The sequence below is a fragment of the Onychomys torridus genome, chromosome 1, assembly GCF_903995425.1.
Source record: "Onychomys torridus chromosome 1, mOncTor1.1, whole genome shotgun sequence".
NCBI classification, from domain to species: Eukaryota; Metazoa; Chordata; class Mammalia; order Rodentia; family Cricetidae; genus Onychomys; species Onychomys torridus.
The window spans coordinates 153,163,844-153,180,722 of record NC_050443.1 but is presented as its reverse complement, the minus strand read 5'-3'; the positions used below and the strand labels follow the sequence as shown (position 1 = coordinate 153,180,722).

At 41.0% G+C, this 16,879-nt stretch overlaps 1 protein-coding gene across 3 annotated transcripts in view; it reads left to right on the top strand.

The window, feature by feature from the left end:
* Positions 1-10,572, top strand: part of Pank1 (pantothenate kinase 1) — a 66,532-nt gene extending 55,960 nt beyond the window's left edge. For all 3 annotated transcript variants that reach the window (XM_036167123.1, XM_036167115.1, XM_036167128.1), the window contains 3 exons: positions 372-495; positions 7,133-7,258; positions 8,526-10,572. In XM_036167123.1, coding sequence (XP_036023016.1) covers positions 372-495; positions 7,133-7,258; positions 8,526-8,585 — 310 coding nt within the window. In that variant the 3' untranslated portion in view covers positions 8,586-10,572. The remainder of the gene's footprint in view (positions 1-371; positions 496-7,132; positions 7,259-8,525) is intronic.
* Positions 10,573-16,879: the final 6,307 nt, after the last annotated feature.

Genomic DNA, 16,879 nt, shown 5'->3' with positions numbered 1-16,879 from the left:
AAATATCTGTCATGTCAGATTTCAGACTTGACCACCTGTCCTTAATGAAGCACCAAGACAGTTACCACTTGTGCTTAAAATAAGGCAACTTTGAAAGAAGGTTCTGGAAAATGCCACAGTTTCCCTTGTTCCGTTCTTGTCCAGATAGCTAGAAGCATTACAAGTTTCTTCCCCATTAATAGTCACACTGCTTTGTCCCTTGTTAAGAAGTGGGCAGCCGGCCATTCATAGTGTAATACTGTCTGCTTATAAACCATGATAGCAAAGACAGGTCATTGAGTTTGAACAGGATTATTCATAGTGCTTCCCAGAGTACCCTGGTGGAAGCTTGGGGGTGACTTTGAATACTCTCACTGATATTTCCTACATAGCTTTGGCAACATGATGAGTAAAGAAAAGAGAGAGTCCATCAGCAAGGAAGACCTCGCCCGTGCCACACTGGTCACCATCACCAACAACATCGGCTCCATTGCTCGGATGTGTGCACTGAATGAGGTAAGGCTTCATCTTTGGCAATATAATAACTGCTGTCATTCTTAGGAATCTTGCCTTTTCTTATGTGGTTGCACCTTAGAGAACAGAAGGGTGTAATGAGTGGGGAAGAAGATAATATAATTTACTTTTAAATAGATACCCCTGTGGAAGCATGTCGGAATTCCAGGCCACGGGCCATTCTTTCTGTTATTATTGCCACATGACTCTGAAATGTGAGGAAAGCTCTCTCTCTCTCTCTCTCTCTCTCTCTCTCTCTCTCTCTCTCTCTCTCTCTCTGTGTGTGTGTGTGTGTGTGTGTATGTGTAGATAATTACACATAAAACTCTCCTACCTGCGGTACTTGATATTCTCTCTGCTTTCAGCTTCTTTACAGTGTTGCCTTGTGGCATGGAGTTCAAGCAGCATTGTACAGGGCTATCAAAGCAAAGAGAGCTTGCTACAGTCAAGGCCATCCAGAGCCCCAGGCACAAGAAGTGGGTAGAGCTGGGGAAGCAGGCAAAGCTTTATTAACAAGTTTTGAAAGATTACATTCTTCTGAGAAAAAAAAATTGAATCCCTTTCTAAGAAACAAGATTCAAGAAGTAGAACAACCCTCTCCTTGAAGTGTATTAGGAAGACCAGAAAAAGAAATTGGGGCATGGAACAGGTAATAGGAGAAATAAATAAGAACCACAACAGGTACATTAAATAAATACATAAATGAATCTTTTTTAAAAAGGGAGGAGGGTGGAGCTGGAGAGATGGCTCAGCAGTTAAGAGCACTGGCTTCCAGAGGGCCTGAGTTCAATTTCCAGCAACCACATGGTGGCTCACAACCATCTACAGTGGGATCTTTATGCCCTCTTCTGGTATGAAGTTGTACGTGCAGATAGAGCACTCATATACATAAAAATAAATCTTTTTTAAAAAGACACAGCAGGTCAGTAAGAGGTTTTGAAATACATAATTTTTAATAGAAATATGGCATGCATGTAAAAGACAGTTCAAACTGTAAGTATCATAAGTATCCACACACTCACGTGCATGTACACACATACACACACACACACACACACACACACACACACACACACACACTCTACCTAGATCAATAAACGAAACTTCACAGATACTTCAAAGCCTTTTTGAGGGGGTAAAGAGATGGCTTAGTGGTTACAGCACATGCTGCTATTGCAGAGGACTTGAGTTTAGTTTCCAGCATCCAAGCCTGGCGGTCACCACTGTCTTTAACTTCAGCTCTGCTCTGGGGGATCTGTAGAGACCCTATGGGGCTGAATTACAAGGCAAGTTTGTTTGTTTGCTTGGGTTGGTTGGTTTTGTTTTGTTTTAATGCTGATCCTGGCTTTGAACTTGGTGGTTACAAAAAGAGACCCCTCCTTTCACAACACTGAGCAGAGTATATCGCTGTCACCTGGAGAGCTTTCGGCATTTACTGCAAGTCCCTAGTCCACTTGGGTTTAAATGGGAAGCTGGTGATCAGGTTCCAGACACATGCTTCTCAAAGTCCACTTTGGTCAAGAGATTCATTGGAAACAAAGGTTTATTTTTTCAGGCTTTAACCTTTACAGTGTGGTTTTCCAAGTAGCTAAACAAGCTGTAAGACTAATGTGTGGGTAGGCTGGCTGTGCTCATGGCTCTCAAAGGTCAATTGCATAGTGACACCCTTTGCCCCACAGAGCAACTGTGCCCTCTCCCCTACTTTCCAGAGTTACCTTCAGCCCTGTAGTCTGCTGGAACGGGCCAGGTCTTTTCACAGATATCAGAATCCCTTTGGGAGAGGCCAACTGCCTTTATTTTTTCACATTAGAAAAAGTGCACATGTTATTTGCTGGCTTGAGCAAACTACTTTGCATGTTTCCTGTGCAGTCCAATGGCTGGAGTGACTACCCCGGGACCAAGGATCTTTTAGAGGCTGCCGAGTTAATGTGGGCTCTCTGAGCAGCTCAGGGCTTGACAGTATCAGATTCCCCGGGAGAGCAGAGACCAAGGTCATCAGCCCTTGATTGCATTGCTCTTTGCAGCTGCTCATTTGAGAATCTTTGATTTAGCCATGTCATATAATGGGGTACCACATTTCCTAAAGCTGAGCTGTGTTTTGTTATGATGATGAAATGCTCTCCTCTCAACTTTTTTTTTTAAGTTTTAAAATTGATTTTATGGCTTTAAATGATGTATATGTGTGCACATCAGGGGTATACGTGGGAGTCAGATGCCCCCAGAGTCCACAGGAGGTAGACCCCCTGGGGCTAGAGTTACAGGTGGCTGTGAGCTATCTGATGTGGGTGCTGGGAATCAAACTCAGGTCTTCTGGAAGTGCATCATTTTCTTACTCTTAACCACTGAGCCATCACTCCAGCCCTCCCCCAACTTTAAGCTTCATTTATCTTTCATTAGCATATATCAATTCATAATGTGTTTTATTATGACATTTTCATACTGTACAGAGTATATTTTGATCATATTTGCCTCCCTTACTTTCTTGTACCCTCTCCCACTGGCACTGATTCCCCTCCTCCTCCCAAGTGACCCCCTCACCTCCCTTTCTATCCCACCCCACTTTGATCTCACCAGTGATTTTCATTAGTGCTTTTTAACAGGAACATTGGTGAAGGTTTGTTTATAAGAGCAAAAAAGACAATGTTGCTCCATCGTCCATCAGTCATGGACTGTATAAGTCCTCGGGGAGGGATGGGACCTATAAGCCCTTCCCACCCCTATGACAGGATGGCAGGCTCAACCTTGTGCAGGTCATCACAGCTGCTGTGAATGAAATAGTCCAACAGCCTGGTCATGCCCGGAAGTCAGCAGTGCTCTGCACTCCCCTCCTCTGGCCCTTACATTCTTTCCATTCCCTTTCCCACTATATTGCTTGAGCCTTAGAGGGAGAGCTATAGATGCCTGGTCATTCAGCAGTCATTTATTCTCAGACCAATTATACGCGTATGCAAGAAGCTCCTTTGACTAAAGCTGATGTCATCTCTAATCCATGGGCACAGACAACTATTTAGAAGATAATTTTGGTAGGCACATCATGTTCTTTTAGCAAACACAATAGCTTCCCAAATAGGGCCTCTTGACCTCCCCAGGCACAAGTTTTGACTGGGTATGTATCACCAGATGTGAATTTCCTCCTGGGAAGTGTGTCTCAGTTCCAATCTGAAAGCAGTAGGTTACCTCATAGTACACTTAGCACTGTTGTACTGTGGGCACATCTTGCTCGGACAGTTGGTATTGTTACATACAAGGTCCACCTCAGCTGGCTAAGGCTGTTGATGTCATTTCTCTCCCAGAAGCAAGCACTGCACCTTTTATTTAGTTTTGAATAGATAATGAATGCAGAGTCCCAAAGACAGCAGACAGGCAGTCAGGGAAGCAAGTCCATTTCTACACTCACCTCCCCTTCAGTCTCACTAGGGAAGGTCCCTTGTTTTCAGATTTGGTTTGTCCTTATTCTGTTTTATATGGATTGACATAAACATGTGCTTTCAAAGATAGCAAGTTCTACAGAACATTCTATCTTTTTCAAAGTGTATTTGTATATGTATGAGTGTCTTGCCTGAGTATATTTCTGTGCACTACATGTGTGAAGTGCCTACCAAGGATAGAAGAGGGCATCAGATACTCTGGGACTGGAGTTACAGACAATTAGTGAACTGACATGTGGGTCCTGGGAATTGAACCCAGATCTTCTGGAGAATCAGATGAGAAATAACCACAAACTATACAGTCCACCCTCTACGTACTATGCTGCATCCTGCTTTGCTGGTTTGGATTTTTATTGTGAAAAGTTTCTGGGCATATATGAAGGACAGAGGATAAAGGACTCCCATGTATTAGTTCATTCTGAGTGGTTTCTAGGACTTGGCCACCCATGCCTCATCTTTCTCTTTTCTTGTTTCTCCTTCTTCTACTCCTCTTTTTAGCTTAAACATCAGAAGTTTAGTTCCACCATCATTATCAGCCTGCACATGCTTCAGATAGGCACCTCTGAAAATATTGACTCTCACTGTTTTACACAGTGTGTCTTGAGATTGCTGTATTTCTGTTTCAACATTTGTAGTAGCTGTCTAGTACTCTACATGCTGTTAAAGACTTGAGCACTTTTCTGATACTTAGGGTATTTTTTAAACCTTTGCATTATCAAAAATCCTACAGTATATACATATATATATGTGTGTGTGTGTGTGTGTGTGTGTGTGTTTTATACATATGTATTATGCACACATTTATACAACATACAATTTTGTATAAATGTCAGTATTATCTGTAAGATAAAATTTTAATTGGATGTAGGAGCCCACACCTTTAGTACCAGAATTCAAGAGACAGAAACTGGGTTTCTCTGTGTAGCTTTGCGCTTTTCCTGGAACTCTATTTGGAGACCAGGCTGGCCTGGAACTCACAGAGGTCCGCCTGCCTCTGCCTCCCAAGTGCTGGGATTAAAGGGGTGTGCCACCACCGCCTGGCAAAAGTTCCTTAAATTACATGTATTTGTGTGTTTCTGTGTGGATGTGTCTAGTTGTGCAAATATACTATGGTCCTTGTCAGAGGACAGCTCGAGGGAGTCAGTTTTTTTCTTGTGCTCTGCTGGTTCGAGGCATTAAATTCAAGTCATCAGGCTTAACAGCAAGCACCTTTACCCACTGAGCCATCTTGCTTAGTAATTCTCATTTTGTGCACATGTGAACAGTCTGTTAATATACTATTCACCCATTGTGTGTTGGATTGTTGAGCCTGCTTTCTTGTTGGTTTGCAGGAACTCTTTGTTAATTAACAAATCATTTCATTTGACGTGTACTGAAGATAATTTTTCAAGTAAACAAATCAATGTTACTAGATTCTGAGTATCACAGCTCTTCTACTTCGACATTAGTTTTTATTATTCTCAATTATGTGTGTGTTGGTATCTGCCCATGTAGCTATGTGAACAAGAGTACAGGGGATTGCAGAAGTCAGAAGCGTTGGACACCCTGGAGCTGGAGTTATAGGCGCTTATGAACTGCCTCGTGTGTGTGCTGGGAACCAAACTCTGGTCCTTTGCAAGAGCAGCATGCACCCTTAGCTGCTGAGCTGCCTCTCCAGCCTTACAGCACTCTTGAGAAGAGCTCACTTCTATTTTCCTTAGTCACCTCTCTCATTATCCTTCTTGGTCAAACATTTGTAATTTTGACCCACCTGGCCTTTCTTTGAAATATGAAATGCTTGTTAGAATTTAATGCTGACTCTACTCCATCTGTCTCCCTAGTAGGGTGATACAGGAATTCTACCTTGTACCCCCTAAGTTTAGTTAAATTCCTCTTTAACTAAAAGATGTACTCTTTCTTTACCTTGCATGTTCTGTAGTCTGGTTAGTTTGCAGCTGCAGACTTTATGTCTAATGGAAATATACTGAAAGTGCCTGAGTCCTTCACCCACGGAATATTTTCAGTGACTAATGTCTTCATGGACATCCATTGTTAAAACTTGAGACATTTCAAAGATGATACTCCAAGACCTTGATCACTGGTGGTAGACAGAGCAGAAAATAACTGTCCAAGGCTCTCTTGCCTTTGATCTGAGTGACCATGGCAACTGGCCTTGGTCCAGCATCTGCAGGCTGAGCTCGGTCTTTAGCTTCAGAAATACCTTAGGGTAGAGTGGGAAGAACTTCGGGAGCTGAAGCCTGTCTGCATGCCTGGAATGAGAGGAATGTTCATCAGTGTTTCACAGAATCAAAATCTACACACATGGCATGCATTTTTGTGACCATATTTTAACCCTTCTGTTGCTCAAACAAGATATTCTACTCTTGAAGGAAGAGGTGGATATTATTTCTTTATTATATCCCAGTCTTAGTAGATGAACAAACCACACCACAGCCATTCATTTCATTTATAAATTGGTTGTAATAGTGTTTTATACTTGGAGTTTGGGGGGGTGCTGAGGGACAGATTTAACTGTAACTTCAACTCCATTTTCAATTATATATATAATGTATATGTTGTAAACTGAAGATATATCAGGCCTAATGTAATGTAGCATAATAACTGTAAATAATAACCTAACGACCTGTTCCTTATCATGTCTGCTTTGCCCATGCTCTAGTTTGCTTTCTGTTGCTGTGATAAAGAGAATGAGGAGGCAGTCTGGGGTGGAAAGGATTTACTGGGCCTTCATTTCCTAATCAAACTCCATCATTGAGGGAAGCCAAGGCAGCAACACAAGTGGAGCAAGACCCTGGAGTTGGGGCCTGAGGCAGAGACCACAGAGGAAAGCTGCTTACTGAGGCTGACCTGTTCAGCCTTAGACAAGCCAGCCATGACACCACATGACACACCCCGTCAATCATGAAAATGCCCCCACAGACTTGCCTACAGACCAATCTGATGGAGACACCTCAGCTGAGGATCCTCTTCCCAACTGATTCGAGTTTGTTGTCACATTAAGAAAAAGCCAGCATAGCCCGACCAAAACCTGCTTCTCCTGTTCTGTGGAATGCTCTGTCGGTTTAACTTTGGAGATGCTGAAATAGTTCCATTTACAGACATTGACTGAGCAGGGTCATCTACAACCACACATAACAATGAGTCTTTACTAAATGCTGTTTTAAGCCCTGGTTTAATTGTTTTCCTGTTGTTTTTGTTTGTTTGTTTTTCAGAATATTGACAGAGTTGTATTTGTTGGGAACTTTCTCAGAATCAATATGGTCTCAATGAAGTTGCTAGCATATGCCATGGACTTTTGGTCTAAAGGACAACTGAAAGCACTGTTTTTGGAACATGAGGTAGGTCAGACTCATGGGGACTTAATTATTCTATGTGTATTTTGGATTGTATAACATATGAGGTAGGTCTCTGTATTTCAAAATTGATCAAGTAGAAAATTGCCTTTTAAACTTCATATTTATTACCTTCCCCACTCCCACCCCCCCCCAAAAAGTCAGTTATACAGTGGAAGCTTTCTTCGTCAAGTGGAAATTTGAAGATGGTTACTGAAATGAAAATAAAAAGTCATTTGGAAATGTGAATTATTATTATGACTGTTGTAGGAACAGTATGAAAAGTTCTTTGGAGAATTAAAAGTAGAGTTAGATGACCCAGCAGCCATACTTCTGTGTAGTTATCCACCATGTGTGAAGTCAGTATGTTGAGGCGATGTGCCCGTGATTGATGATGAAATGATTTAACACATGCAAAGAACTCAGAATAATTTCTAGTATGTGATGAGGCCTCAGCAGCTGCAGTAAAGATCCTGACAGATCCGCACCATCTCTGAGGTAACTACTGAGCCAGGCAAACAAGGAGCTGTGTCTTCAGCCCTTTGGAGACTAGTTAGCTAGGGAACTTGGTATTTGCATGTCCTAGTATCCTCCCCACCCCTTCCTACACTAAAATCCTAACCCCAAGACAATGTTATGAGAAGTTGAGGGCTAAGCTTTCTGGGAAGAAATTAGCATCCCTACAAAAGAGGCCTCCTTTGCAAAGCCAGGTTAAGGTGACTCAGCATGCCACAAGGAGCATGGCTTTGACAAACACCATGATTTTGGACTGCCCCGCCTCCAGAAAGCTAGGAAATGAAGTTCTGTTGTCTATAAGCCACCCACTCTTTGGTATTTTGTTGCATTTAGTAGTCCAATGACTAAACAGCTAGTTCCTAAAACAGCTGAGTTTTAGAAATCTTCATTTTCATAGAAATAATTAGCTTCTATTTTACAGGAAGGCAGTGATACCATATGCCAGATACAGCCCTAAGTTCTTTCCTATATTAGTATAGATAAATATGCATTCAGATAAATTATAGTTATTTGATCACTCAATCTATTTGCAAAGAGATCAGCGTTTGTTTGTTTTGTGTTGCAGGAAGTCAACTGCATAGCCTCTATTATGCTAACTACGGGTCCTGCTTCTAGCCCATATCCCCAGCCATGAATTCTGTTTTTAACTTTATACATCTGTAAAGTTCAGGGCAGCATTCTGAAAACTAGTGACAGTAATAGTTCTTTGACTAAAACTCAAGAAACAATCCTACAGCGGTTCTCTGTTGTTTTGTAGGGTTATTTTGGAGCTGTTGGGGCCCTGTTGGAACTGTTCAAAATGAATGATGCGCAGTAGATGAAACAGCCTCCTGTGGGGACAGAGAACTGACGGACACTGCCAGCGAAGGTGACATCTCCTTGGGACAGAAGCCAAGCCACTCTGGTGGATGAACCTGCTGTATTTGTAAATAACTTAAAACCCTAGATCTTTTGCTCTTAGGTTTCCAGCTTATGATACAAAATGGGGAATATAATAATTTTTTTCTGTATACTGTATTTTTTAAAAAAGAAATTGTGCAGCGTGGCCAAACCTACCAAGTTCATGCATTAACTTTGAAAAGTTGTGTGATGTTTAAGAGGGGCCTGAAATGAAAGCGCTGTTCACTTTTCTTCTGGGGTTTACTGATCATTGTGGTAATTTTAACTTCATTTAGTAATTACTCTAGGAGATTTTACCTTTACTTATATTTTTTCATGACGTTTCATGATTTGCTCTTGGTTTCAAATGAAACTACGAATCTGGCATGTTGCACTGTGAACACTTTATTTGTTTGTTTACTCTCTCATCCTTTCTGTTTCATGTCTTAGGACACAAAAAAAGTCCTTCTCCTGTTTTTGTCCCCGTGATCTCACTCTTATCTATCTATACGCTTTCCTTGTTGTGATGGCTCATGTTAATCAAGGTGCTGACCAACCCAACAAAAAGTTAAACACATAATCTGAAGTTCTAAAAATGTGACCACAGTGAGAAGACTTTAAAGGAAAGGGTTAATGAAAGTGGCAAACAGTGAACATTATATGCAGTTTTATCTTTGTCTTCTTACCCCTTATAGTTATAATGTTTCATTGGATTTACACTACGTTAAAACAGCCTGTCATAAATTATCCTCATTTGTGTAGGCTGTATGAATGGCAGCAAATCCCTGTGTAAAGTTTGGAGGGACTCCCATAGCTAATCTGGTCGCACTAGATTTAGGGGAAGTCATGAGTTGAGGTGTCAGTTAGAAATAATGATCTGTTTTGTACATGTTTGTACCTAGGAACCATGTAACAAGACATCATGAGTAATAATGTTAAAGTTGTTTTTTTTTTAATTTCTGTGTTAGTATTTAAACTGAGATTTGTACTTTATTTCATTTCTAAACTTAAATATAATTTATGATACTCACATACACAGACATTTCCTTCTGAAAGGTTTTCATTAAGCTAGATAGGTCACTTTCAAATGAGGATGTTGTATGCACACTCTAACCCAAGATCTAACAGTCTTTTGGATTGAGGGAACCCTTACAAGGGCTTTTTGAAGGGCAATACAGTTACTCTTGGGTCAATCTTCACCTCTCTACATTACAGAGCACCACCTTTCATTTCCATATCCTTGAGTCTTGAAGAAGTTGATGCTAATGGAAGAATTCACTTGTCTGCTTTAAATAAAGCCCGTTTCTGTTGGGATGTTTTTAGTGTATATGTTATTTTCATTTCTTATACCTCGTCTTTATATTTATCTGCTTTATATGTAAAGTAACTAAATGTTGTTGTTGTTGCTACTGTTGTCTTCTTCCTGCTGCATTGCTCATAACAGGAGGCTTTCCCACAAGCGTGGTAAGGTCCAGACTGAGTCTTCAGCTGGAGCTGTAGGCCTGCGTAGGGATTTTTTAAATTGAGCTTTATTGTTCTTACATTATTGACTGCTTAATGCCAAAGTACCACTGTGATATTTGGTGATTCTGAACCAGTTTCAAATGTCTCTCATCACATATACATTTTGTCAACTTCTGCTTAGCTTTAAAACAGTCAACTACAATGTTCTTGAAAGAGACTTTATCTCCATATTATCTCTCCTAGTGCCTTTTGATGGTCTCTCCTCCCTTCTTTGGTGTTTCAGGGGACAGCAGACCTGAGACCTGAAGGTCATGGGTCTGCAAAGGAATCCAGGGAAGTAACTGTGCCTATGTATTTTATTAATTATCTGAAATCTCTTGATCTCTCGTTACAAACATCCAGAATGTTGGCGCTGGGTGTGGTGGTGCACATTTGTAATCCCAGCACACAGGAGGCTAAGGCAAGAGGATCAGTGTGAATTCAAGGCCAGCCTGGTCTACATAGAGTTCCAGGACTGTCTGCATAACCCCTCCCACCATTGGTATAGATGAATAAATACATTTTCCATTAAATTACCAACTAAGCATTGGCTACATAGAGATAGAGCTAGCATGTTTTTACAAGGAGGAACTTGGATTTTTCCTGAGAATTTTTCACATTTTCTTGAGTTACAGAACTCTCCTTAGATTTGCCATCACAAAAAAAAACCTGGCAAGAATTAAAAAAAAAATAAAATAAATTCTGTGCCCTGTGACCTGCGATTGGCGAGATGGTCCAGAGTGTGCCTTGGTACAGTGAGGTAGCTTTGGTTCAGATACAGCTTAGCGAGTTACTAACTGTGAAAGCAAGTGGCCAAAATCCTCTTTAAGCCCAAGTTTGCTCATCTGTAAAATACAGCAAATAGTCTTACATTCATATTTTAATGCACATATTAAAAATGTGTCATCCATTTTTTTTAAGATGTTTTACATCAATGCATTAAATAAGACATTCCCAACTTCCTCAGTTTTGATGAACTCCATGACAGAACATGGCCATGATTCCAAAACCCCATGCTCTTAACGTTTGCCATCACTGTCCACTTGGCAGCCTGAGCTGACTTAAGCATTATTTATCACGATAACAGGACTTTTCAGATACTCTGTAGCAGAACTGTTGATGTGTATGATTTCAGGGCACTTTTTAAGTGAGAATGATCCTGAGGTTTTTGGGGTTTTTATTTTTTTTTTTGAGACAGGGTTTTTCTGTGTAGTTTTGGTGTCTGTCCTGGATCTCACTCTGTAGACCAGGCTGGCCTCAAACTCACAGAGATCTGCCTGGCCCTGCCTCCCGAATGCTGGGACTAAAGGCCTACACCACTGCCACCCGGCGATCCTGAGTTTTAAAATATATATAGTCTTAAGAATTTCTGATAAGCGTCAGTGGAAATACAGTTGTATTCATCAGCTTTTGCAATACAGAGATTCAGAATCCCTTTCTTGGGAACTGTTAGTGGGTAACTATAATTGATGTCACTCAGTCATATGAGGAGTATCACAGAGTCACTCCAGGTTACTTTAAAGAACTAGGAAGGAGTTGGAAACTAAGATGAATGGTATACATCCTTGCTGTCCAGCAGAGAAAACAGCAAAATTGCAAGGCAAAGTGTGTAATGAGACATAGAGACATTCATCCACCATCTTCACCAATACAGCAATGCACCAAAGGAAGTCCCATGCTCACAAACTTTACATTCTAGAAGGAAAAAAATACACTATATAATACATAATAAATATATAATATCATATTACATCACTGCTACAAAGAAAACGTTGGCTAAGGCTTATATTTCTTCTATTGAGAAGAGCAGTTCCTTTTAGGAAAATGAGAAGGGGAGGTTCTTCGATCAGGATGATAAAAGATAACCTCTCATTGGAGATGACCTATGAACCGAGCCTTGAGTGAAGTTGGAAGCATACTAAATAGCTGAGGGGACATTTTTTCACACTCATGGGAAATGGGAGTGGGAGTTTGGGGGCCCTGTAAGAAGTTTTTACAATAAGGGGTAAAACATGGCAAAAGGGGTGTGAAACTCAGTTTTCAGGAGCAGCCCTAGACCAAATCTTCCTGGGAGAAGGATGTGTGATAGAACACAGGCTGCACTGGAGGGGACTTGGGGCAGGAGGATCCCCCTTGATAAGGGTGCTTGGGAAGGCTTTGTGGAATTTTAACCAAATGTGTGTCAGAAGGGGAGGGCTTCTCAGCTGAAGGAGGTTAAATGATGAGAAGAGAAATAGCCTGCTTGCCTTCTTCAGAGTAGAGTCTATTTGCTGGAGCCTAGTTCACACATGAGAAACTGGGTCCTGGGAAAGAAGCTGTCAGTTACGTATGGAGGGGCTTTTATTCCTTGCTAAAGATTTTAGATTCTTCTGTAGTCAGCCTGGAGCAATTGAAGCATTTCAAATAAAGTGCAGCTAGAAGTAACCTGGCTTCAAAGTAACAGCAAACTGTCCTCTTGAGGGGAAATCTATGAACCAGTTACTACACAAATATATAACACCGTTCCATCATCTGGCTCACAGTTCCCCGTGTGCTAGGCTCAACAATACCTGCATGGTCGACCATATTTTCTCTGTAGCTACTGAGGGTTACAACTCTACCATGAATCTAGTCAGTAAATAACAAGGTTCTGATACCAAGGTTCACCCTAAGCTCTTAATCACTTGCAAGAGTTGTTATAAATTTTCTCCCAGTGATCAGAAAATGATTCTAAATTTCTGAGAAAAATTTTGTAATGTACCTTGCTTACTAGCCTAACGCAGAGCATGAGAGATCAGCTGCCATGGTCCTCTCAGGGTAGGAAACTTTTTTTATCTGAGGGTAATTAAGAACATGTATTCATCTATCTATGACTGGTGAAATGAGCAAACATGCTTTCTGATGATAACTTTCTCTTTTACTTCATCTTAAGAAATGGTCTCCTACTCTTTCTGTGTCCACACTGCTACCTATCTCCACCATACTGCACAAAGCTCTATATCTTTACATACATACACATTTCACGTGGCTGCACATCTATCTTTTACATCCATTTCTCTTCTGCATCTCTTTTCTACACAGCTTCATCTTCCTTGCCTCCACAGTTACAAATCTCCACACAGCCACAGGTAAACATCTCATTGACACAGCTCTCTCTCTCACCTACAGCACTTTGCACAGTTCCTAGGCACAGCTCCTCACACAGCAGCAGCTCTGTCACACGGCTCTCTCTCACACTCACTCACACACACACTTGGGCTAGATTATTCACTCAATCTTTACTCACTCCTTCAACCACTCCCTCCCTCACACTTTCCTCATGAATCTTCTTCATACTTCATCTCTCACTCAGCGCGCGCGCGCGCGCGCACGCACACACACACACACACACACACACACACACACACACCCCACTCACATAGCTCTACACGGCCATCTCTCTCCACACCACCGCTGCAGCTTTCAGCCAAACTCTGGACAATTATAAGTTACATTTTCAGGGCCCTACTCATTCTCAAAACCCAAGCTAAGTCACATAGTTTCTCTTAGGTTAGTCATGTCACATTGACCCAAGCCCATAGCTCTAAGTTGGTGAGGGGTCCCAGACGTTAAACAATTGGCTGAAACTTCAGCAGTCAGGGTACGTGCAGAAAGGGAGGTACTGCAAGGACTCTGTCTTGATGTAAACAGCCTGGCCTTGATTTAGCAATAAACAACACCTGGGAATTAGTCTTTGTGTGTATTCTGCAGGGCCAGCTTTGTCTGTATTGAATTTGTTCTAAGGTCTTTGCAAAATGTGTGAAAGGCTGTCTTTGTGACTGAGAATCCTATGTCAGTCTGAGTAATGTAAAACATCCTAGTATTGTTTCTATACATCAAAATTATACAGCTTAAACAGAAATCATAACCTGACCATCCACAACTGTAAGTGTGTCCAGAGATGTAAAACACACTACCAAAGGGCTGTGGAAAGCACCCCACAGCTGTTCTTATTAGGGAGGCACAGCAGTGGCACCCGACAAAGTTAGACAGAAAACAACTGGTTTCCACAGCCAGTGACCCCACAGCTTTGCCAGGTGGGGCTCCCCATCAGGGAGTTATATGCCTGGTGGGTTGACTTGTCAGACACTAGTGGTCACCTGCTGTATACTCCCATGGCCCTTGGCACTGGCCCTACTAGGTGCTCATTCATTGACTCTCCATCATTTTAATGTTTACTCAAAACTCTTCACACAGGAGGCACTGGGCATCATTCAGGATGCCCTCAGCTGTGAACAAGACTGCAGACCCTGGCTTTCTTGGGTTTTCATTCTGGGAGTGTGATAGGCTTTATGTGTGTAAGCCAATACATTGGAAGCGTTCAGAGCATTAAGTGCTCTGAAGAAAGGGAGAAAGGGAAATGATGGACAAGGAGAAGGCCCTCCTTGGTCAGCTGTTCTTGGTGTGCAGATGTGATTGAATCATGGTCTCAGCTTTTGGGATTGACATTCTCCACCTTGCTTTCCTTTTTAAAAACTAATCATATCATGAGACATTGAATTGGCTACTTGAATCATCACCATGGATACTTTACCATCGGAATCACTTCATTGTTTCCAGTGTATAACTTCAGCCCTTTGTGAATTTATATGTGATATGTTGGTCTTTTCTTCCTCAGCTAACCCACAAGCACCTTCTCTCATAATGAACTCGATTACTGCAGTTTCTGAAAGGTATCTACCAGCGATACGGTGTAACCATTTATGTAGAGTCCTTTCAAGTCAACCTTGGAAGGCTGCTTGTCAAGGATTCATCAATTGCAGTATAAAAATAAACATTGCATTTTAAAAGTCTTCGGCTCTTTCTTTACTCACTGATCACAGATGAACACAGACTCTTCCATCTAGAATCAGCTGAGATGACTCAGGGTTTCCACCATGCTGTTTTCAACTAGTTGCTAAGAAGTCATCTTTTAAAGTATTTTCAAGAAAAAAGAAGTATGGCATGTGCATGTAGTTTAATGTCAAATAGATGCACAAGACTGAAGATGAAAAATGGGAGGAGCCAAGTTTCCCCGTTTGTTGTTTTTGTTTGATTTAACCATTTTGAGCATACTGGCTTACCAGGAAAAGGTAAAGGGGTAGTGATAATTTTTTTTTTTTTTGACTACTTGAATATCTAAGAGTATTGAGTGTGGTGTGCTGTCCTGTGTGTGTGTGTGTGTGTGTGTGTGTGTGTGTGTGTGTGTGTATGTGTGTGTGATTAAAGTGGCTTACAGGCTGTGTGGTCTGAGTAGTCCAACAATGGCTATTGCTTTGGAGAAAGGCCAAGAATGTATAGTTGTTCAGACCATGAGACTGGATGTCTCAGCACTCCCAATTTGGTGTTGGAGTCCCAGGGCATTTCTAGAGAGTTTCCCGTCTGTGTTGGAACTTGAAGCAACAATGGCTTCTAATTGTAGTTAGAGTTTTTCTGTCTGGCCCAGTCAGGACAAATCTCTGTCACCCACCAGTCCCACAGTCTCTCAGACCCAACCAAGTAAACACATAGAAACTTATATTGTTTTACAAACTGTATGGCCGTGGCAGGCTGCTTGTTATCTACTTTTCTTATCTTAAATTAACCCATTTTTATATTAATCTATACTTTGTCACATGGCTTGTGGCTTACCAGTGTCTTTACATGTTGTTTCTCATGGCGGCGGCTGGCGGTGTCTCTCCCCAGCCTTCTATTTCCCAGAATTCTCTTCTCTCTTGTCCCGCCTATACTTCCTGCCTGGCCACTGGCCAATCACAACTTTATTTACACAGAGCGATATCCATAGCATTTTTTCTTTTTTTTTTTTTTTTTTAAAGGAAGGTCTTAATTTTTATATAGTACAATTACATAACAAAACAATTATTAAATAAGAATTACAGTTATAATATTAAAGAAGATATTTTATCTATCTTATATTTGTGAGTCTAAGGTTTTTATATCTAACTTGTTTATCATAACTGAGGAAATTATAACTATTTAGTCTTTAACCATATCAAAGACCTCAGAAGGATATAACATTACCTGAGAACTGGGAGAAGGATGTAAGCATTTTTTAGGAGTCTTGTAAGAGTAGACAGAGACAGTTGGCAGCCTGGACAGTCACCTAATGTTCCTTTGTAAAGTTGGGGCATTTGTCTTTAGCCCATAGGCTTAGCGTTTTTGACAGACTCTTTTGTGAACTAAGATGTATACAAGGTCAACAGTTTGACCTCACATTTGGTGAGAGCAGTTCATGTACCAGAAAACATCTGAATTCCATTAGTGTCATGTCCATGATTTAGGATTTTAAATTTTGGAAATTATTGATGTCTTTTTAATTTAGCTGTTTATTTTTTTTGGCTTTATCTTGGCATCCTGTTTTTTTCTATATCTCTCTATTAAACGCCAGTCTATTATTGAGAGAGGTAGGCTTAGTTATTCCTCAAGAATAACTGTTTTATCTGTTGTTTCATTGTACATCAGAAGCCATTGGCCCATTCCCTGTTTAGCTGCCTTCAAAGAAAAGGACATGGTACTTTTTACAGATTGTAAAGGTTATTTATTTTAGGGATGGTGTCATATTGTCCTGGTTTTAGAAGATGTCTTTTGTTAAAGCCATAACCACACTTGTTTTGGCAAGAATTGGTAGTCCTTGGTTTTATGTCCTGTCTGTTCTGTTTGTTAGCAGTTGATTTAAGGACTTTGTTGTCCAGTGGCTGATTTTTGCAACAATGAAAGTTAGTTTTATATGTA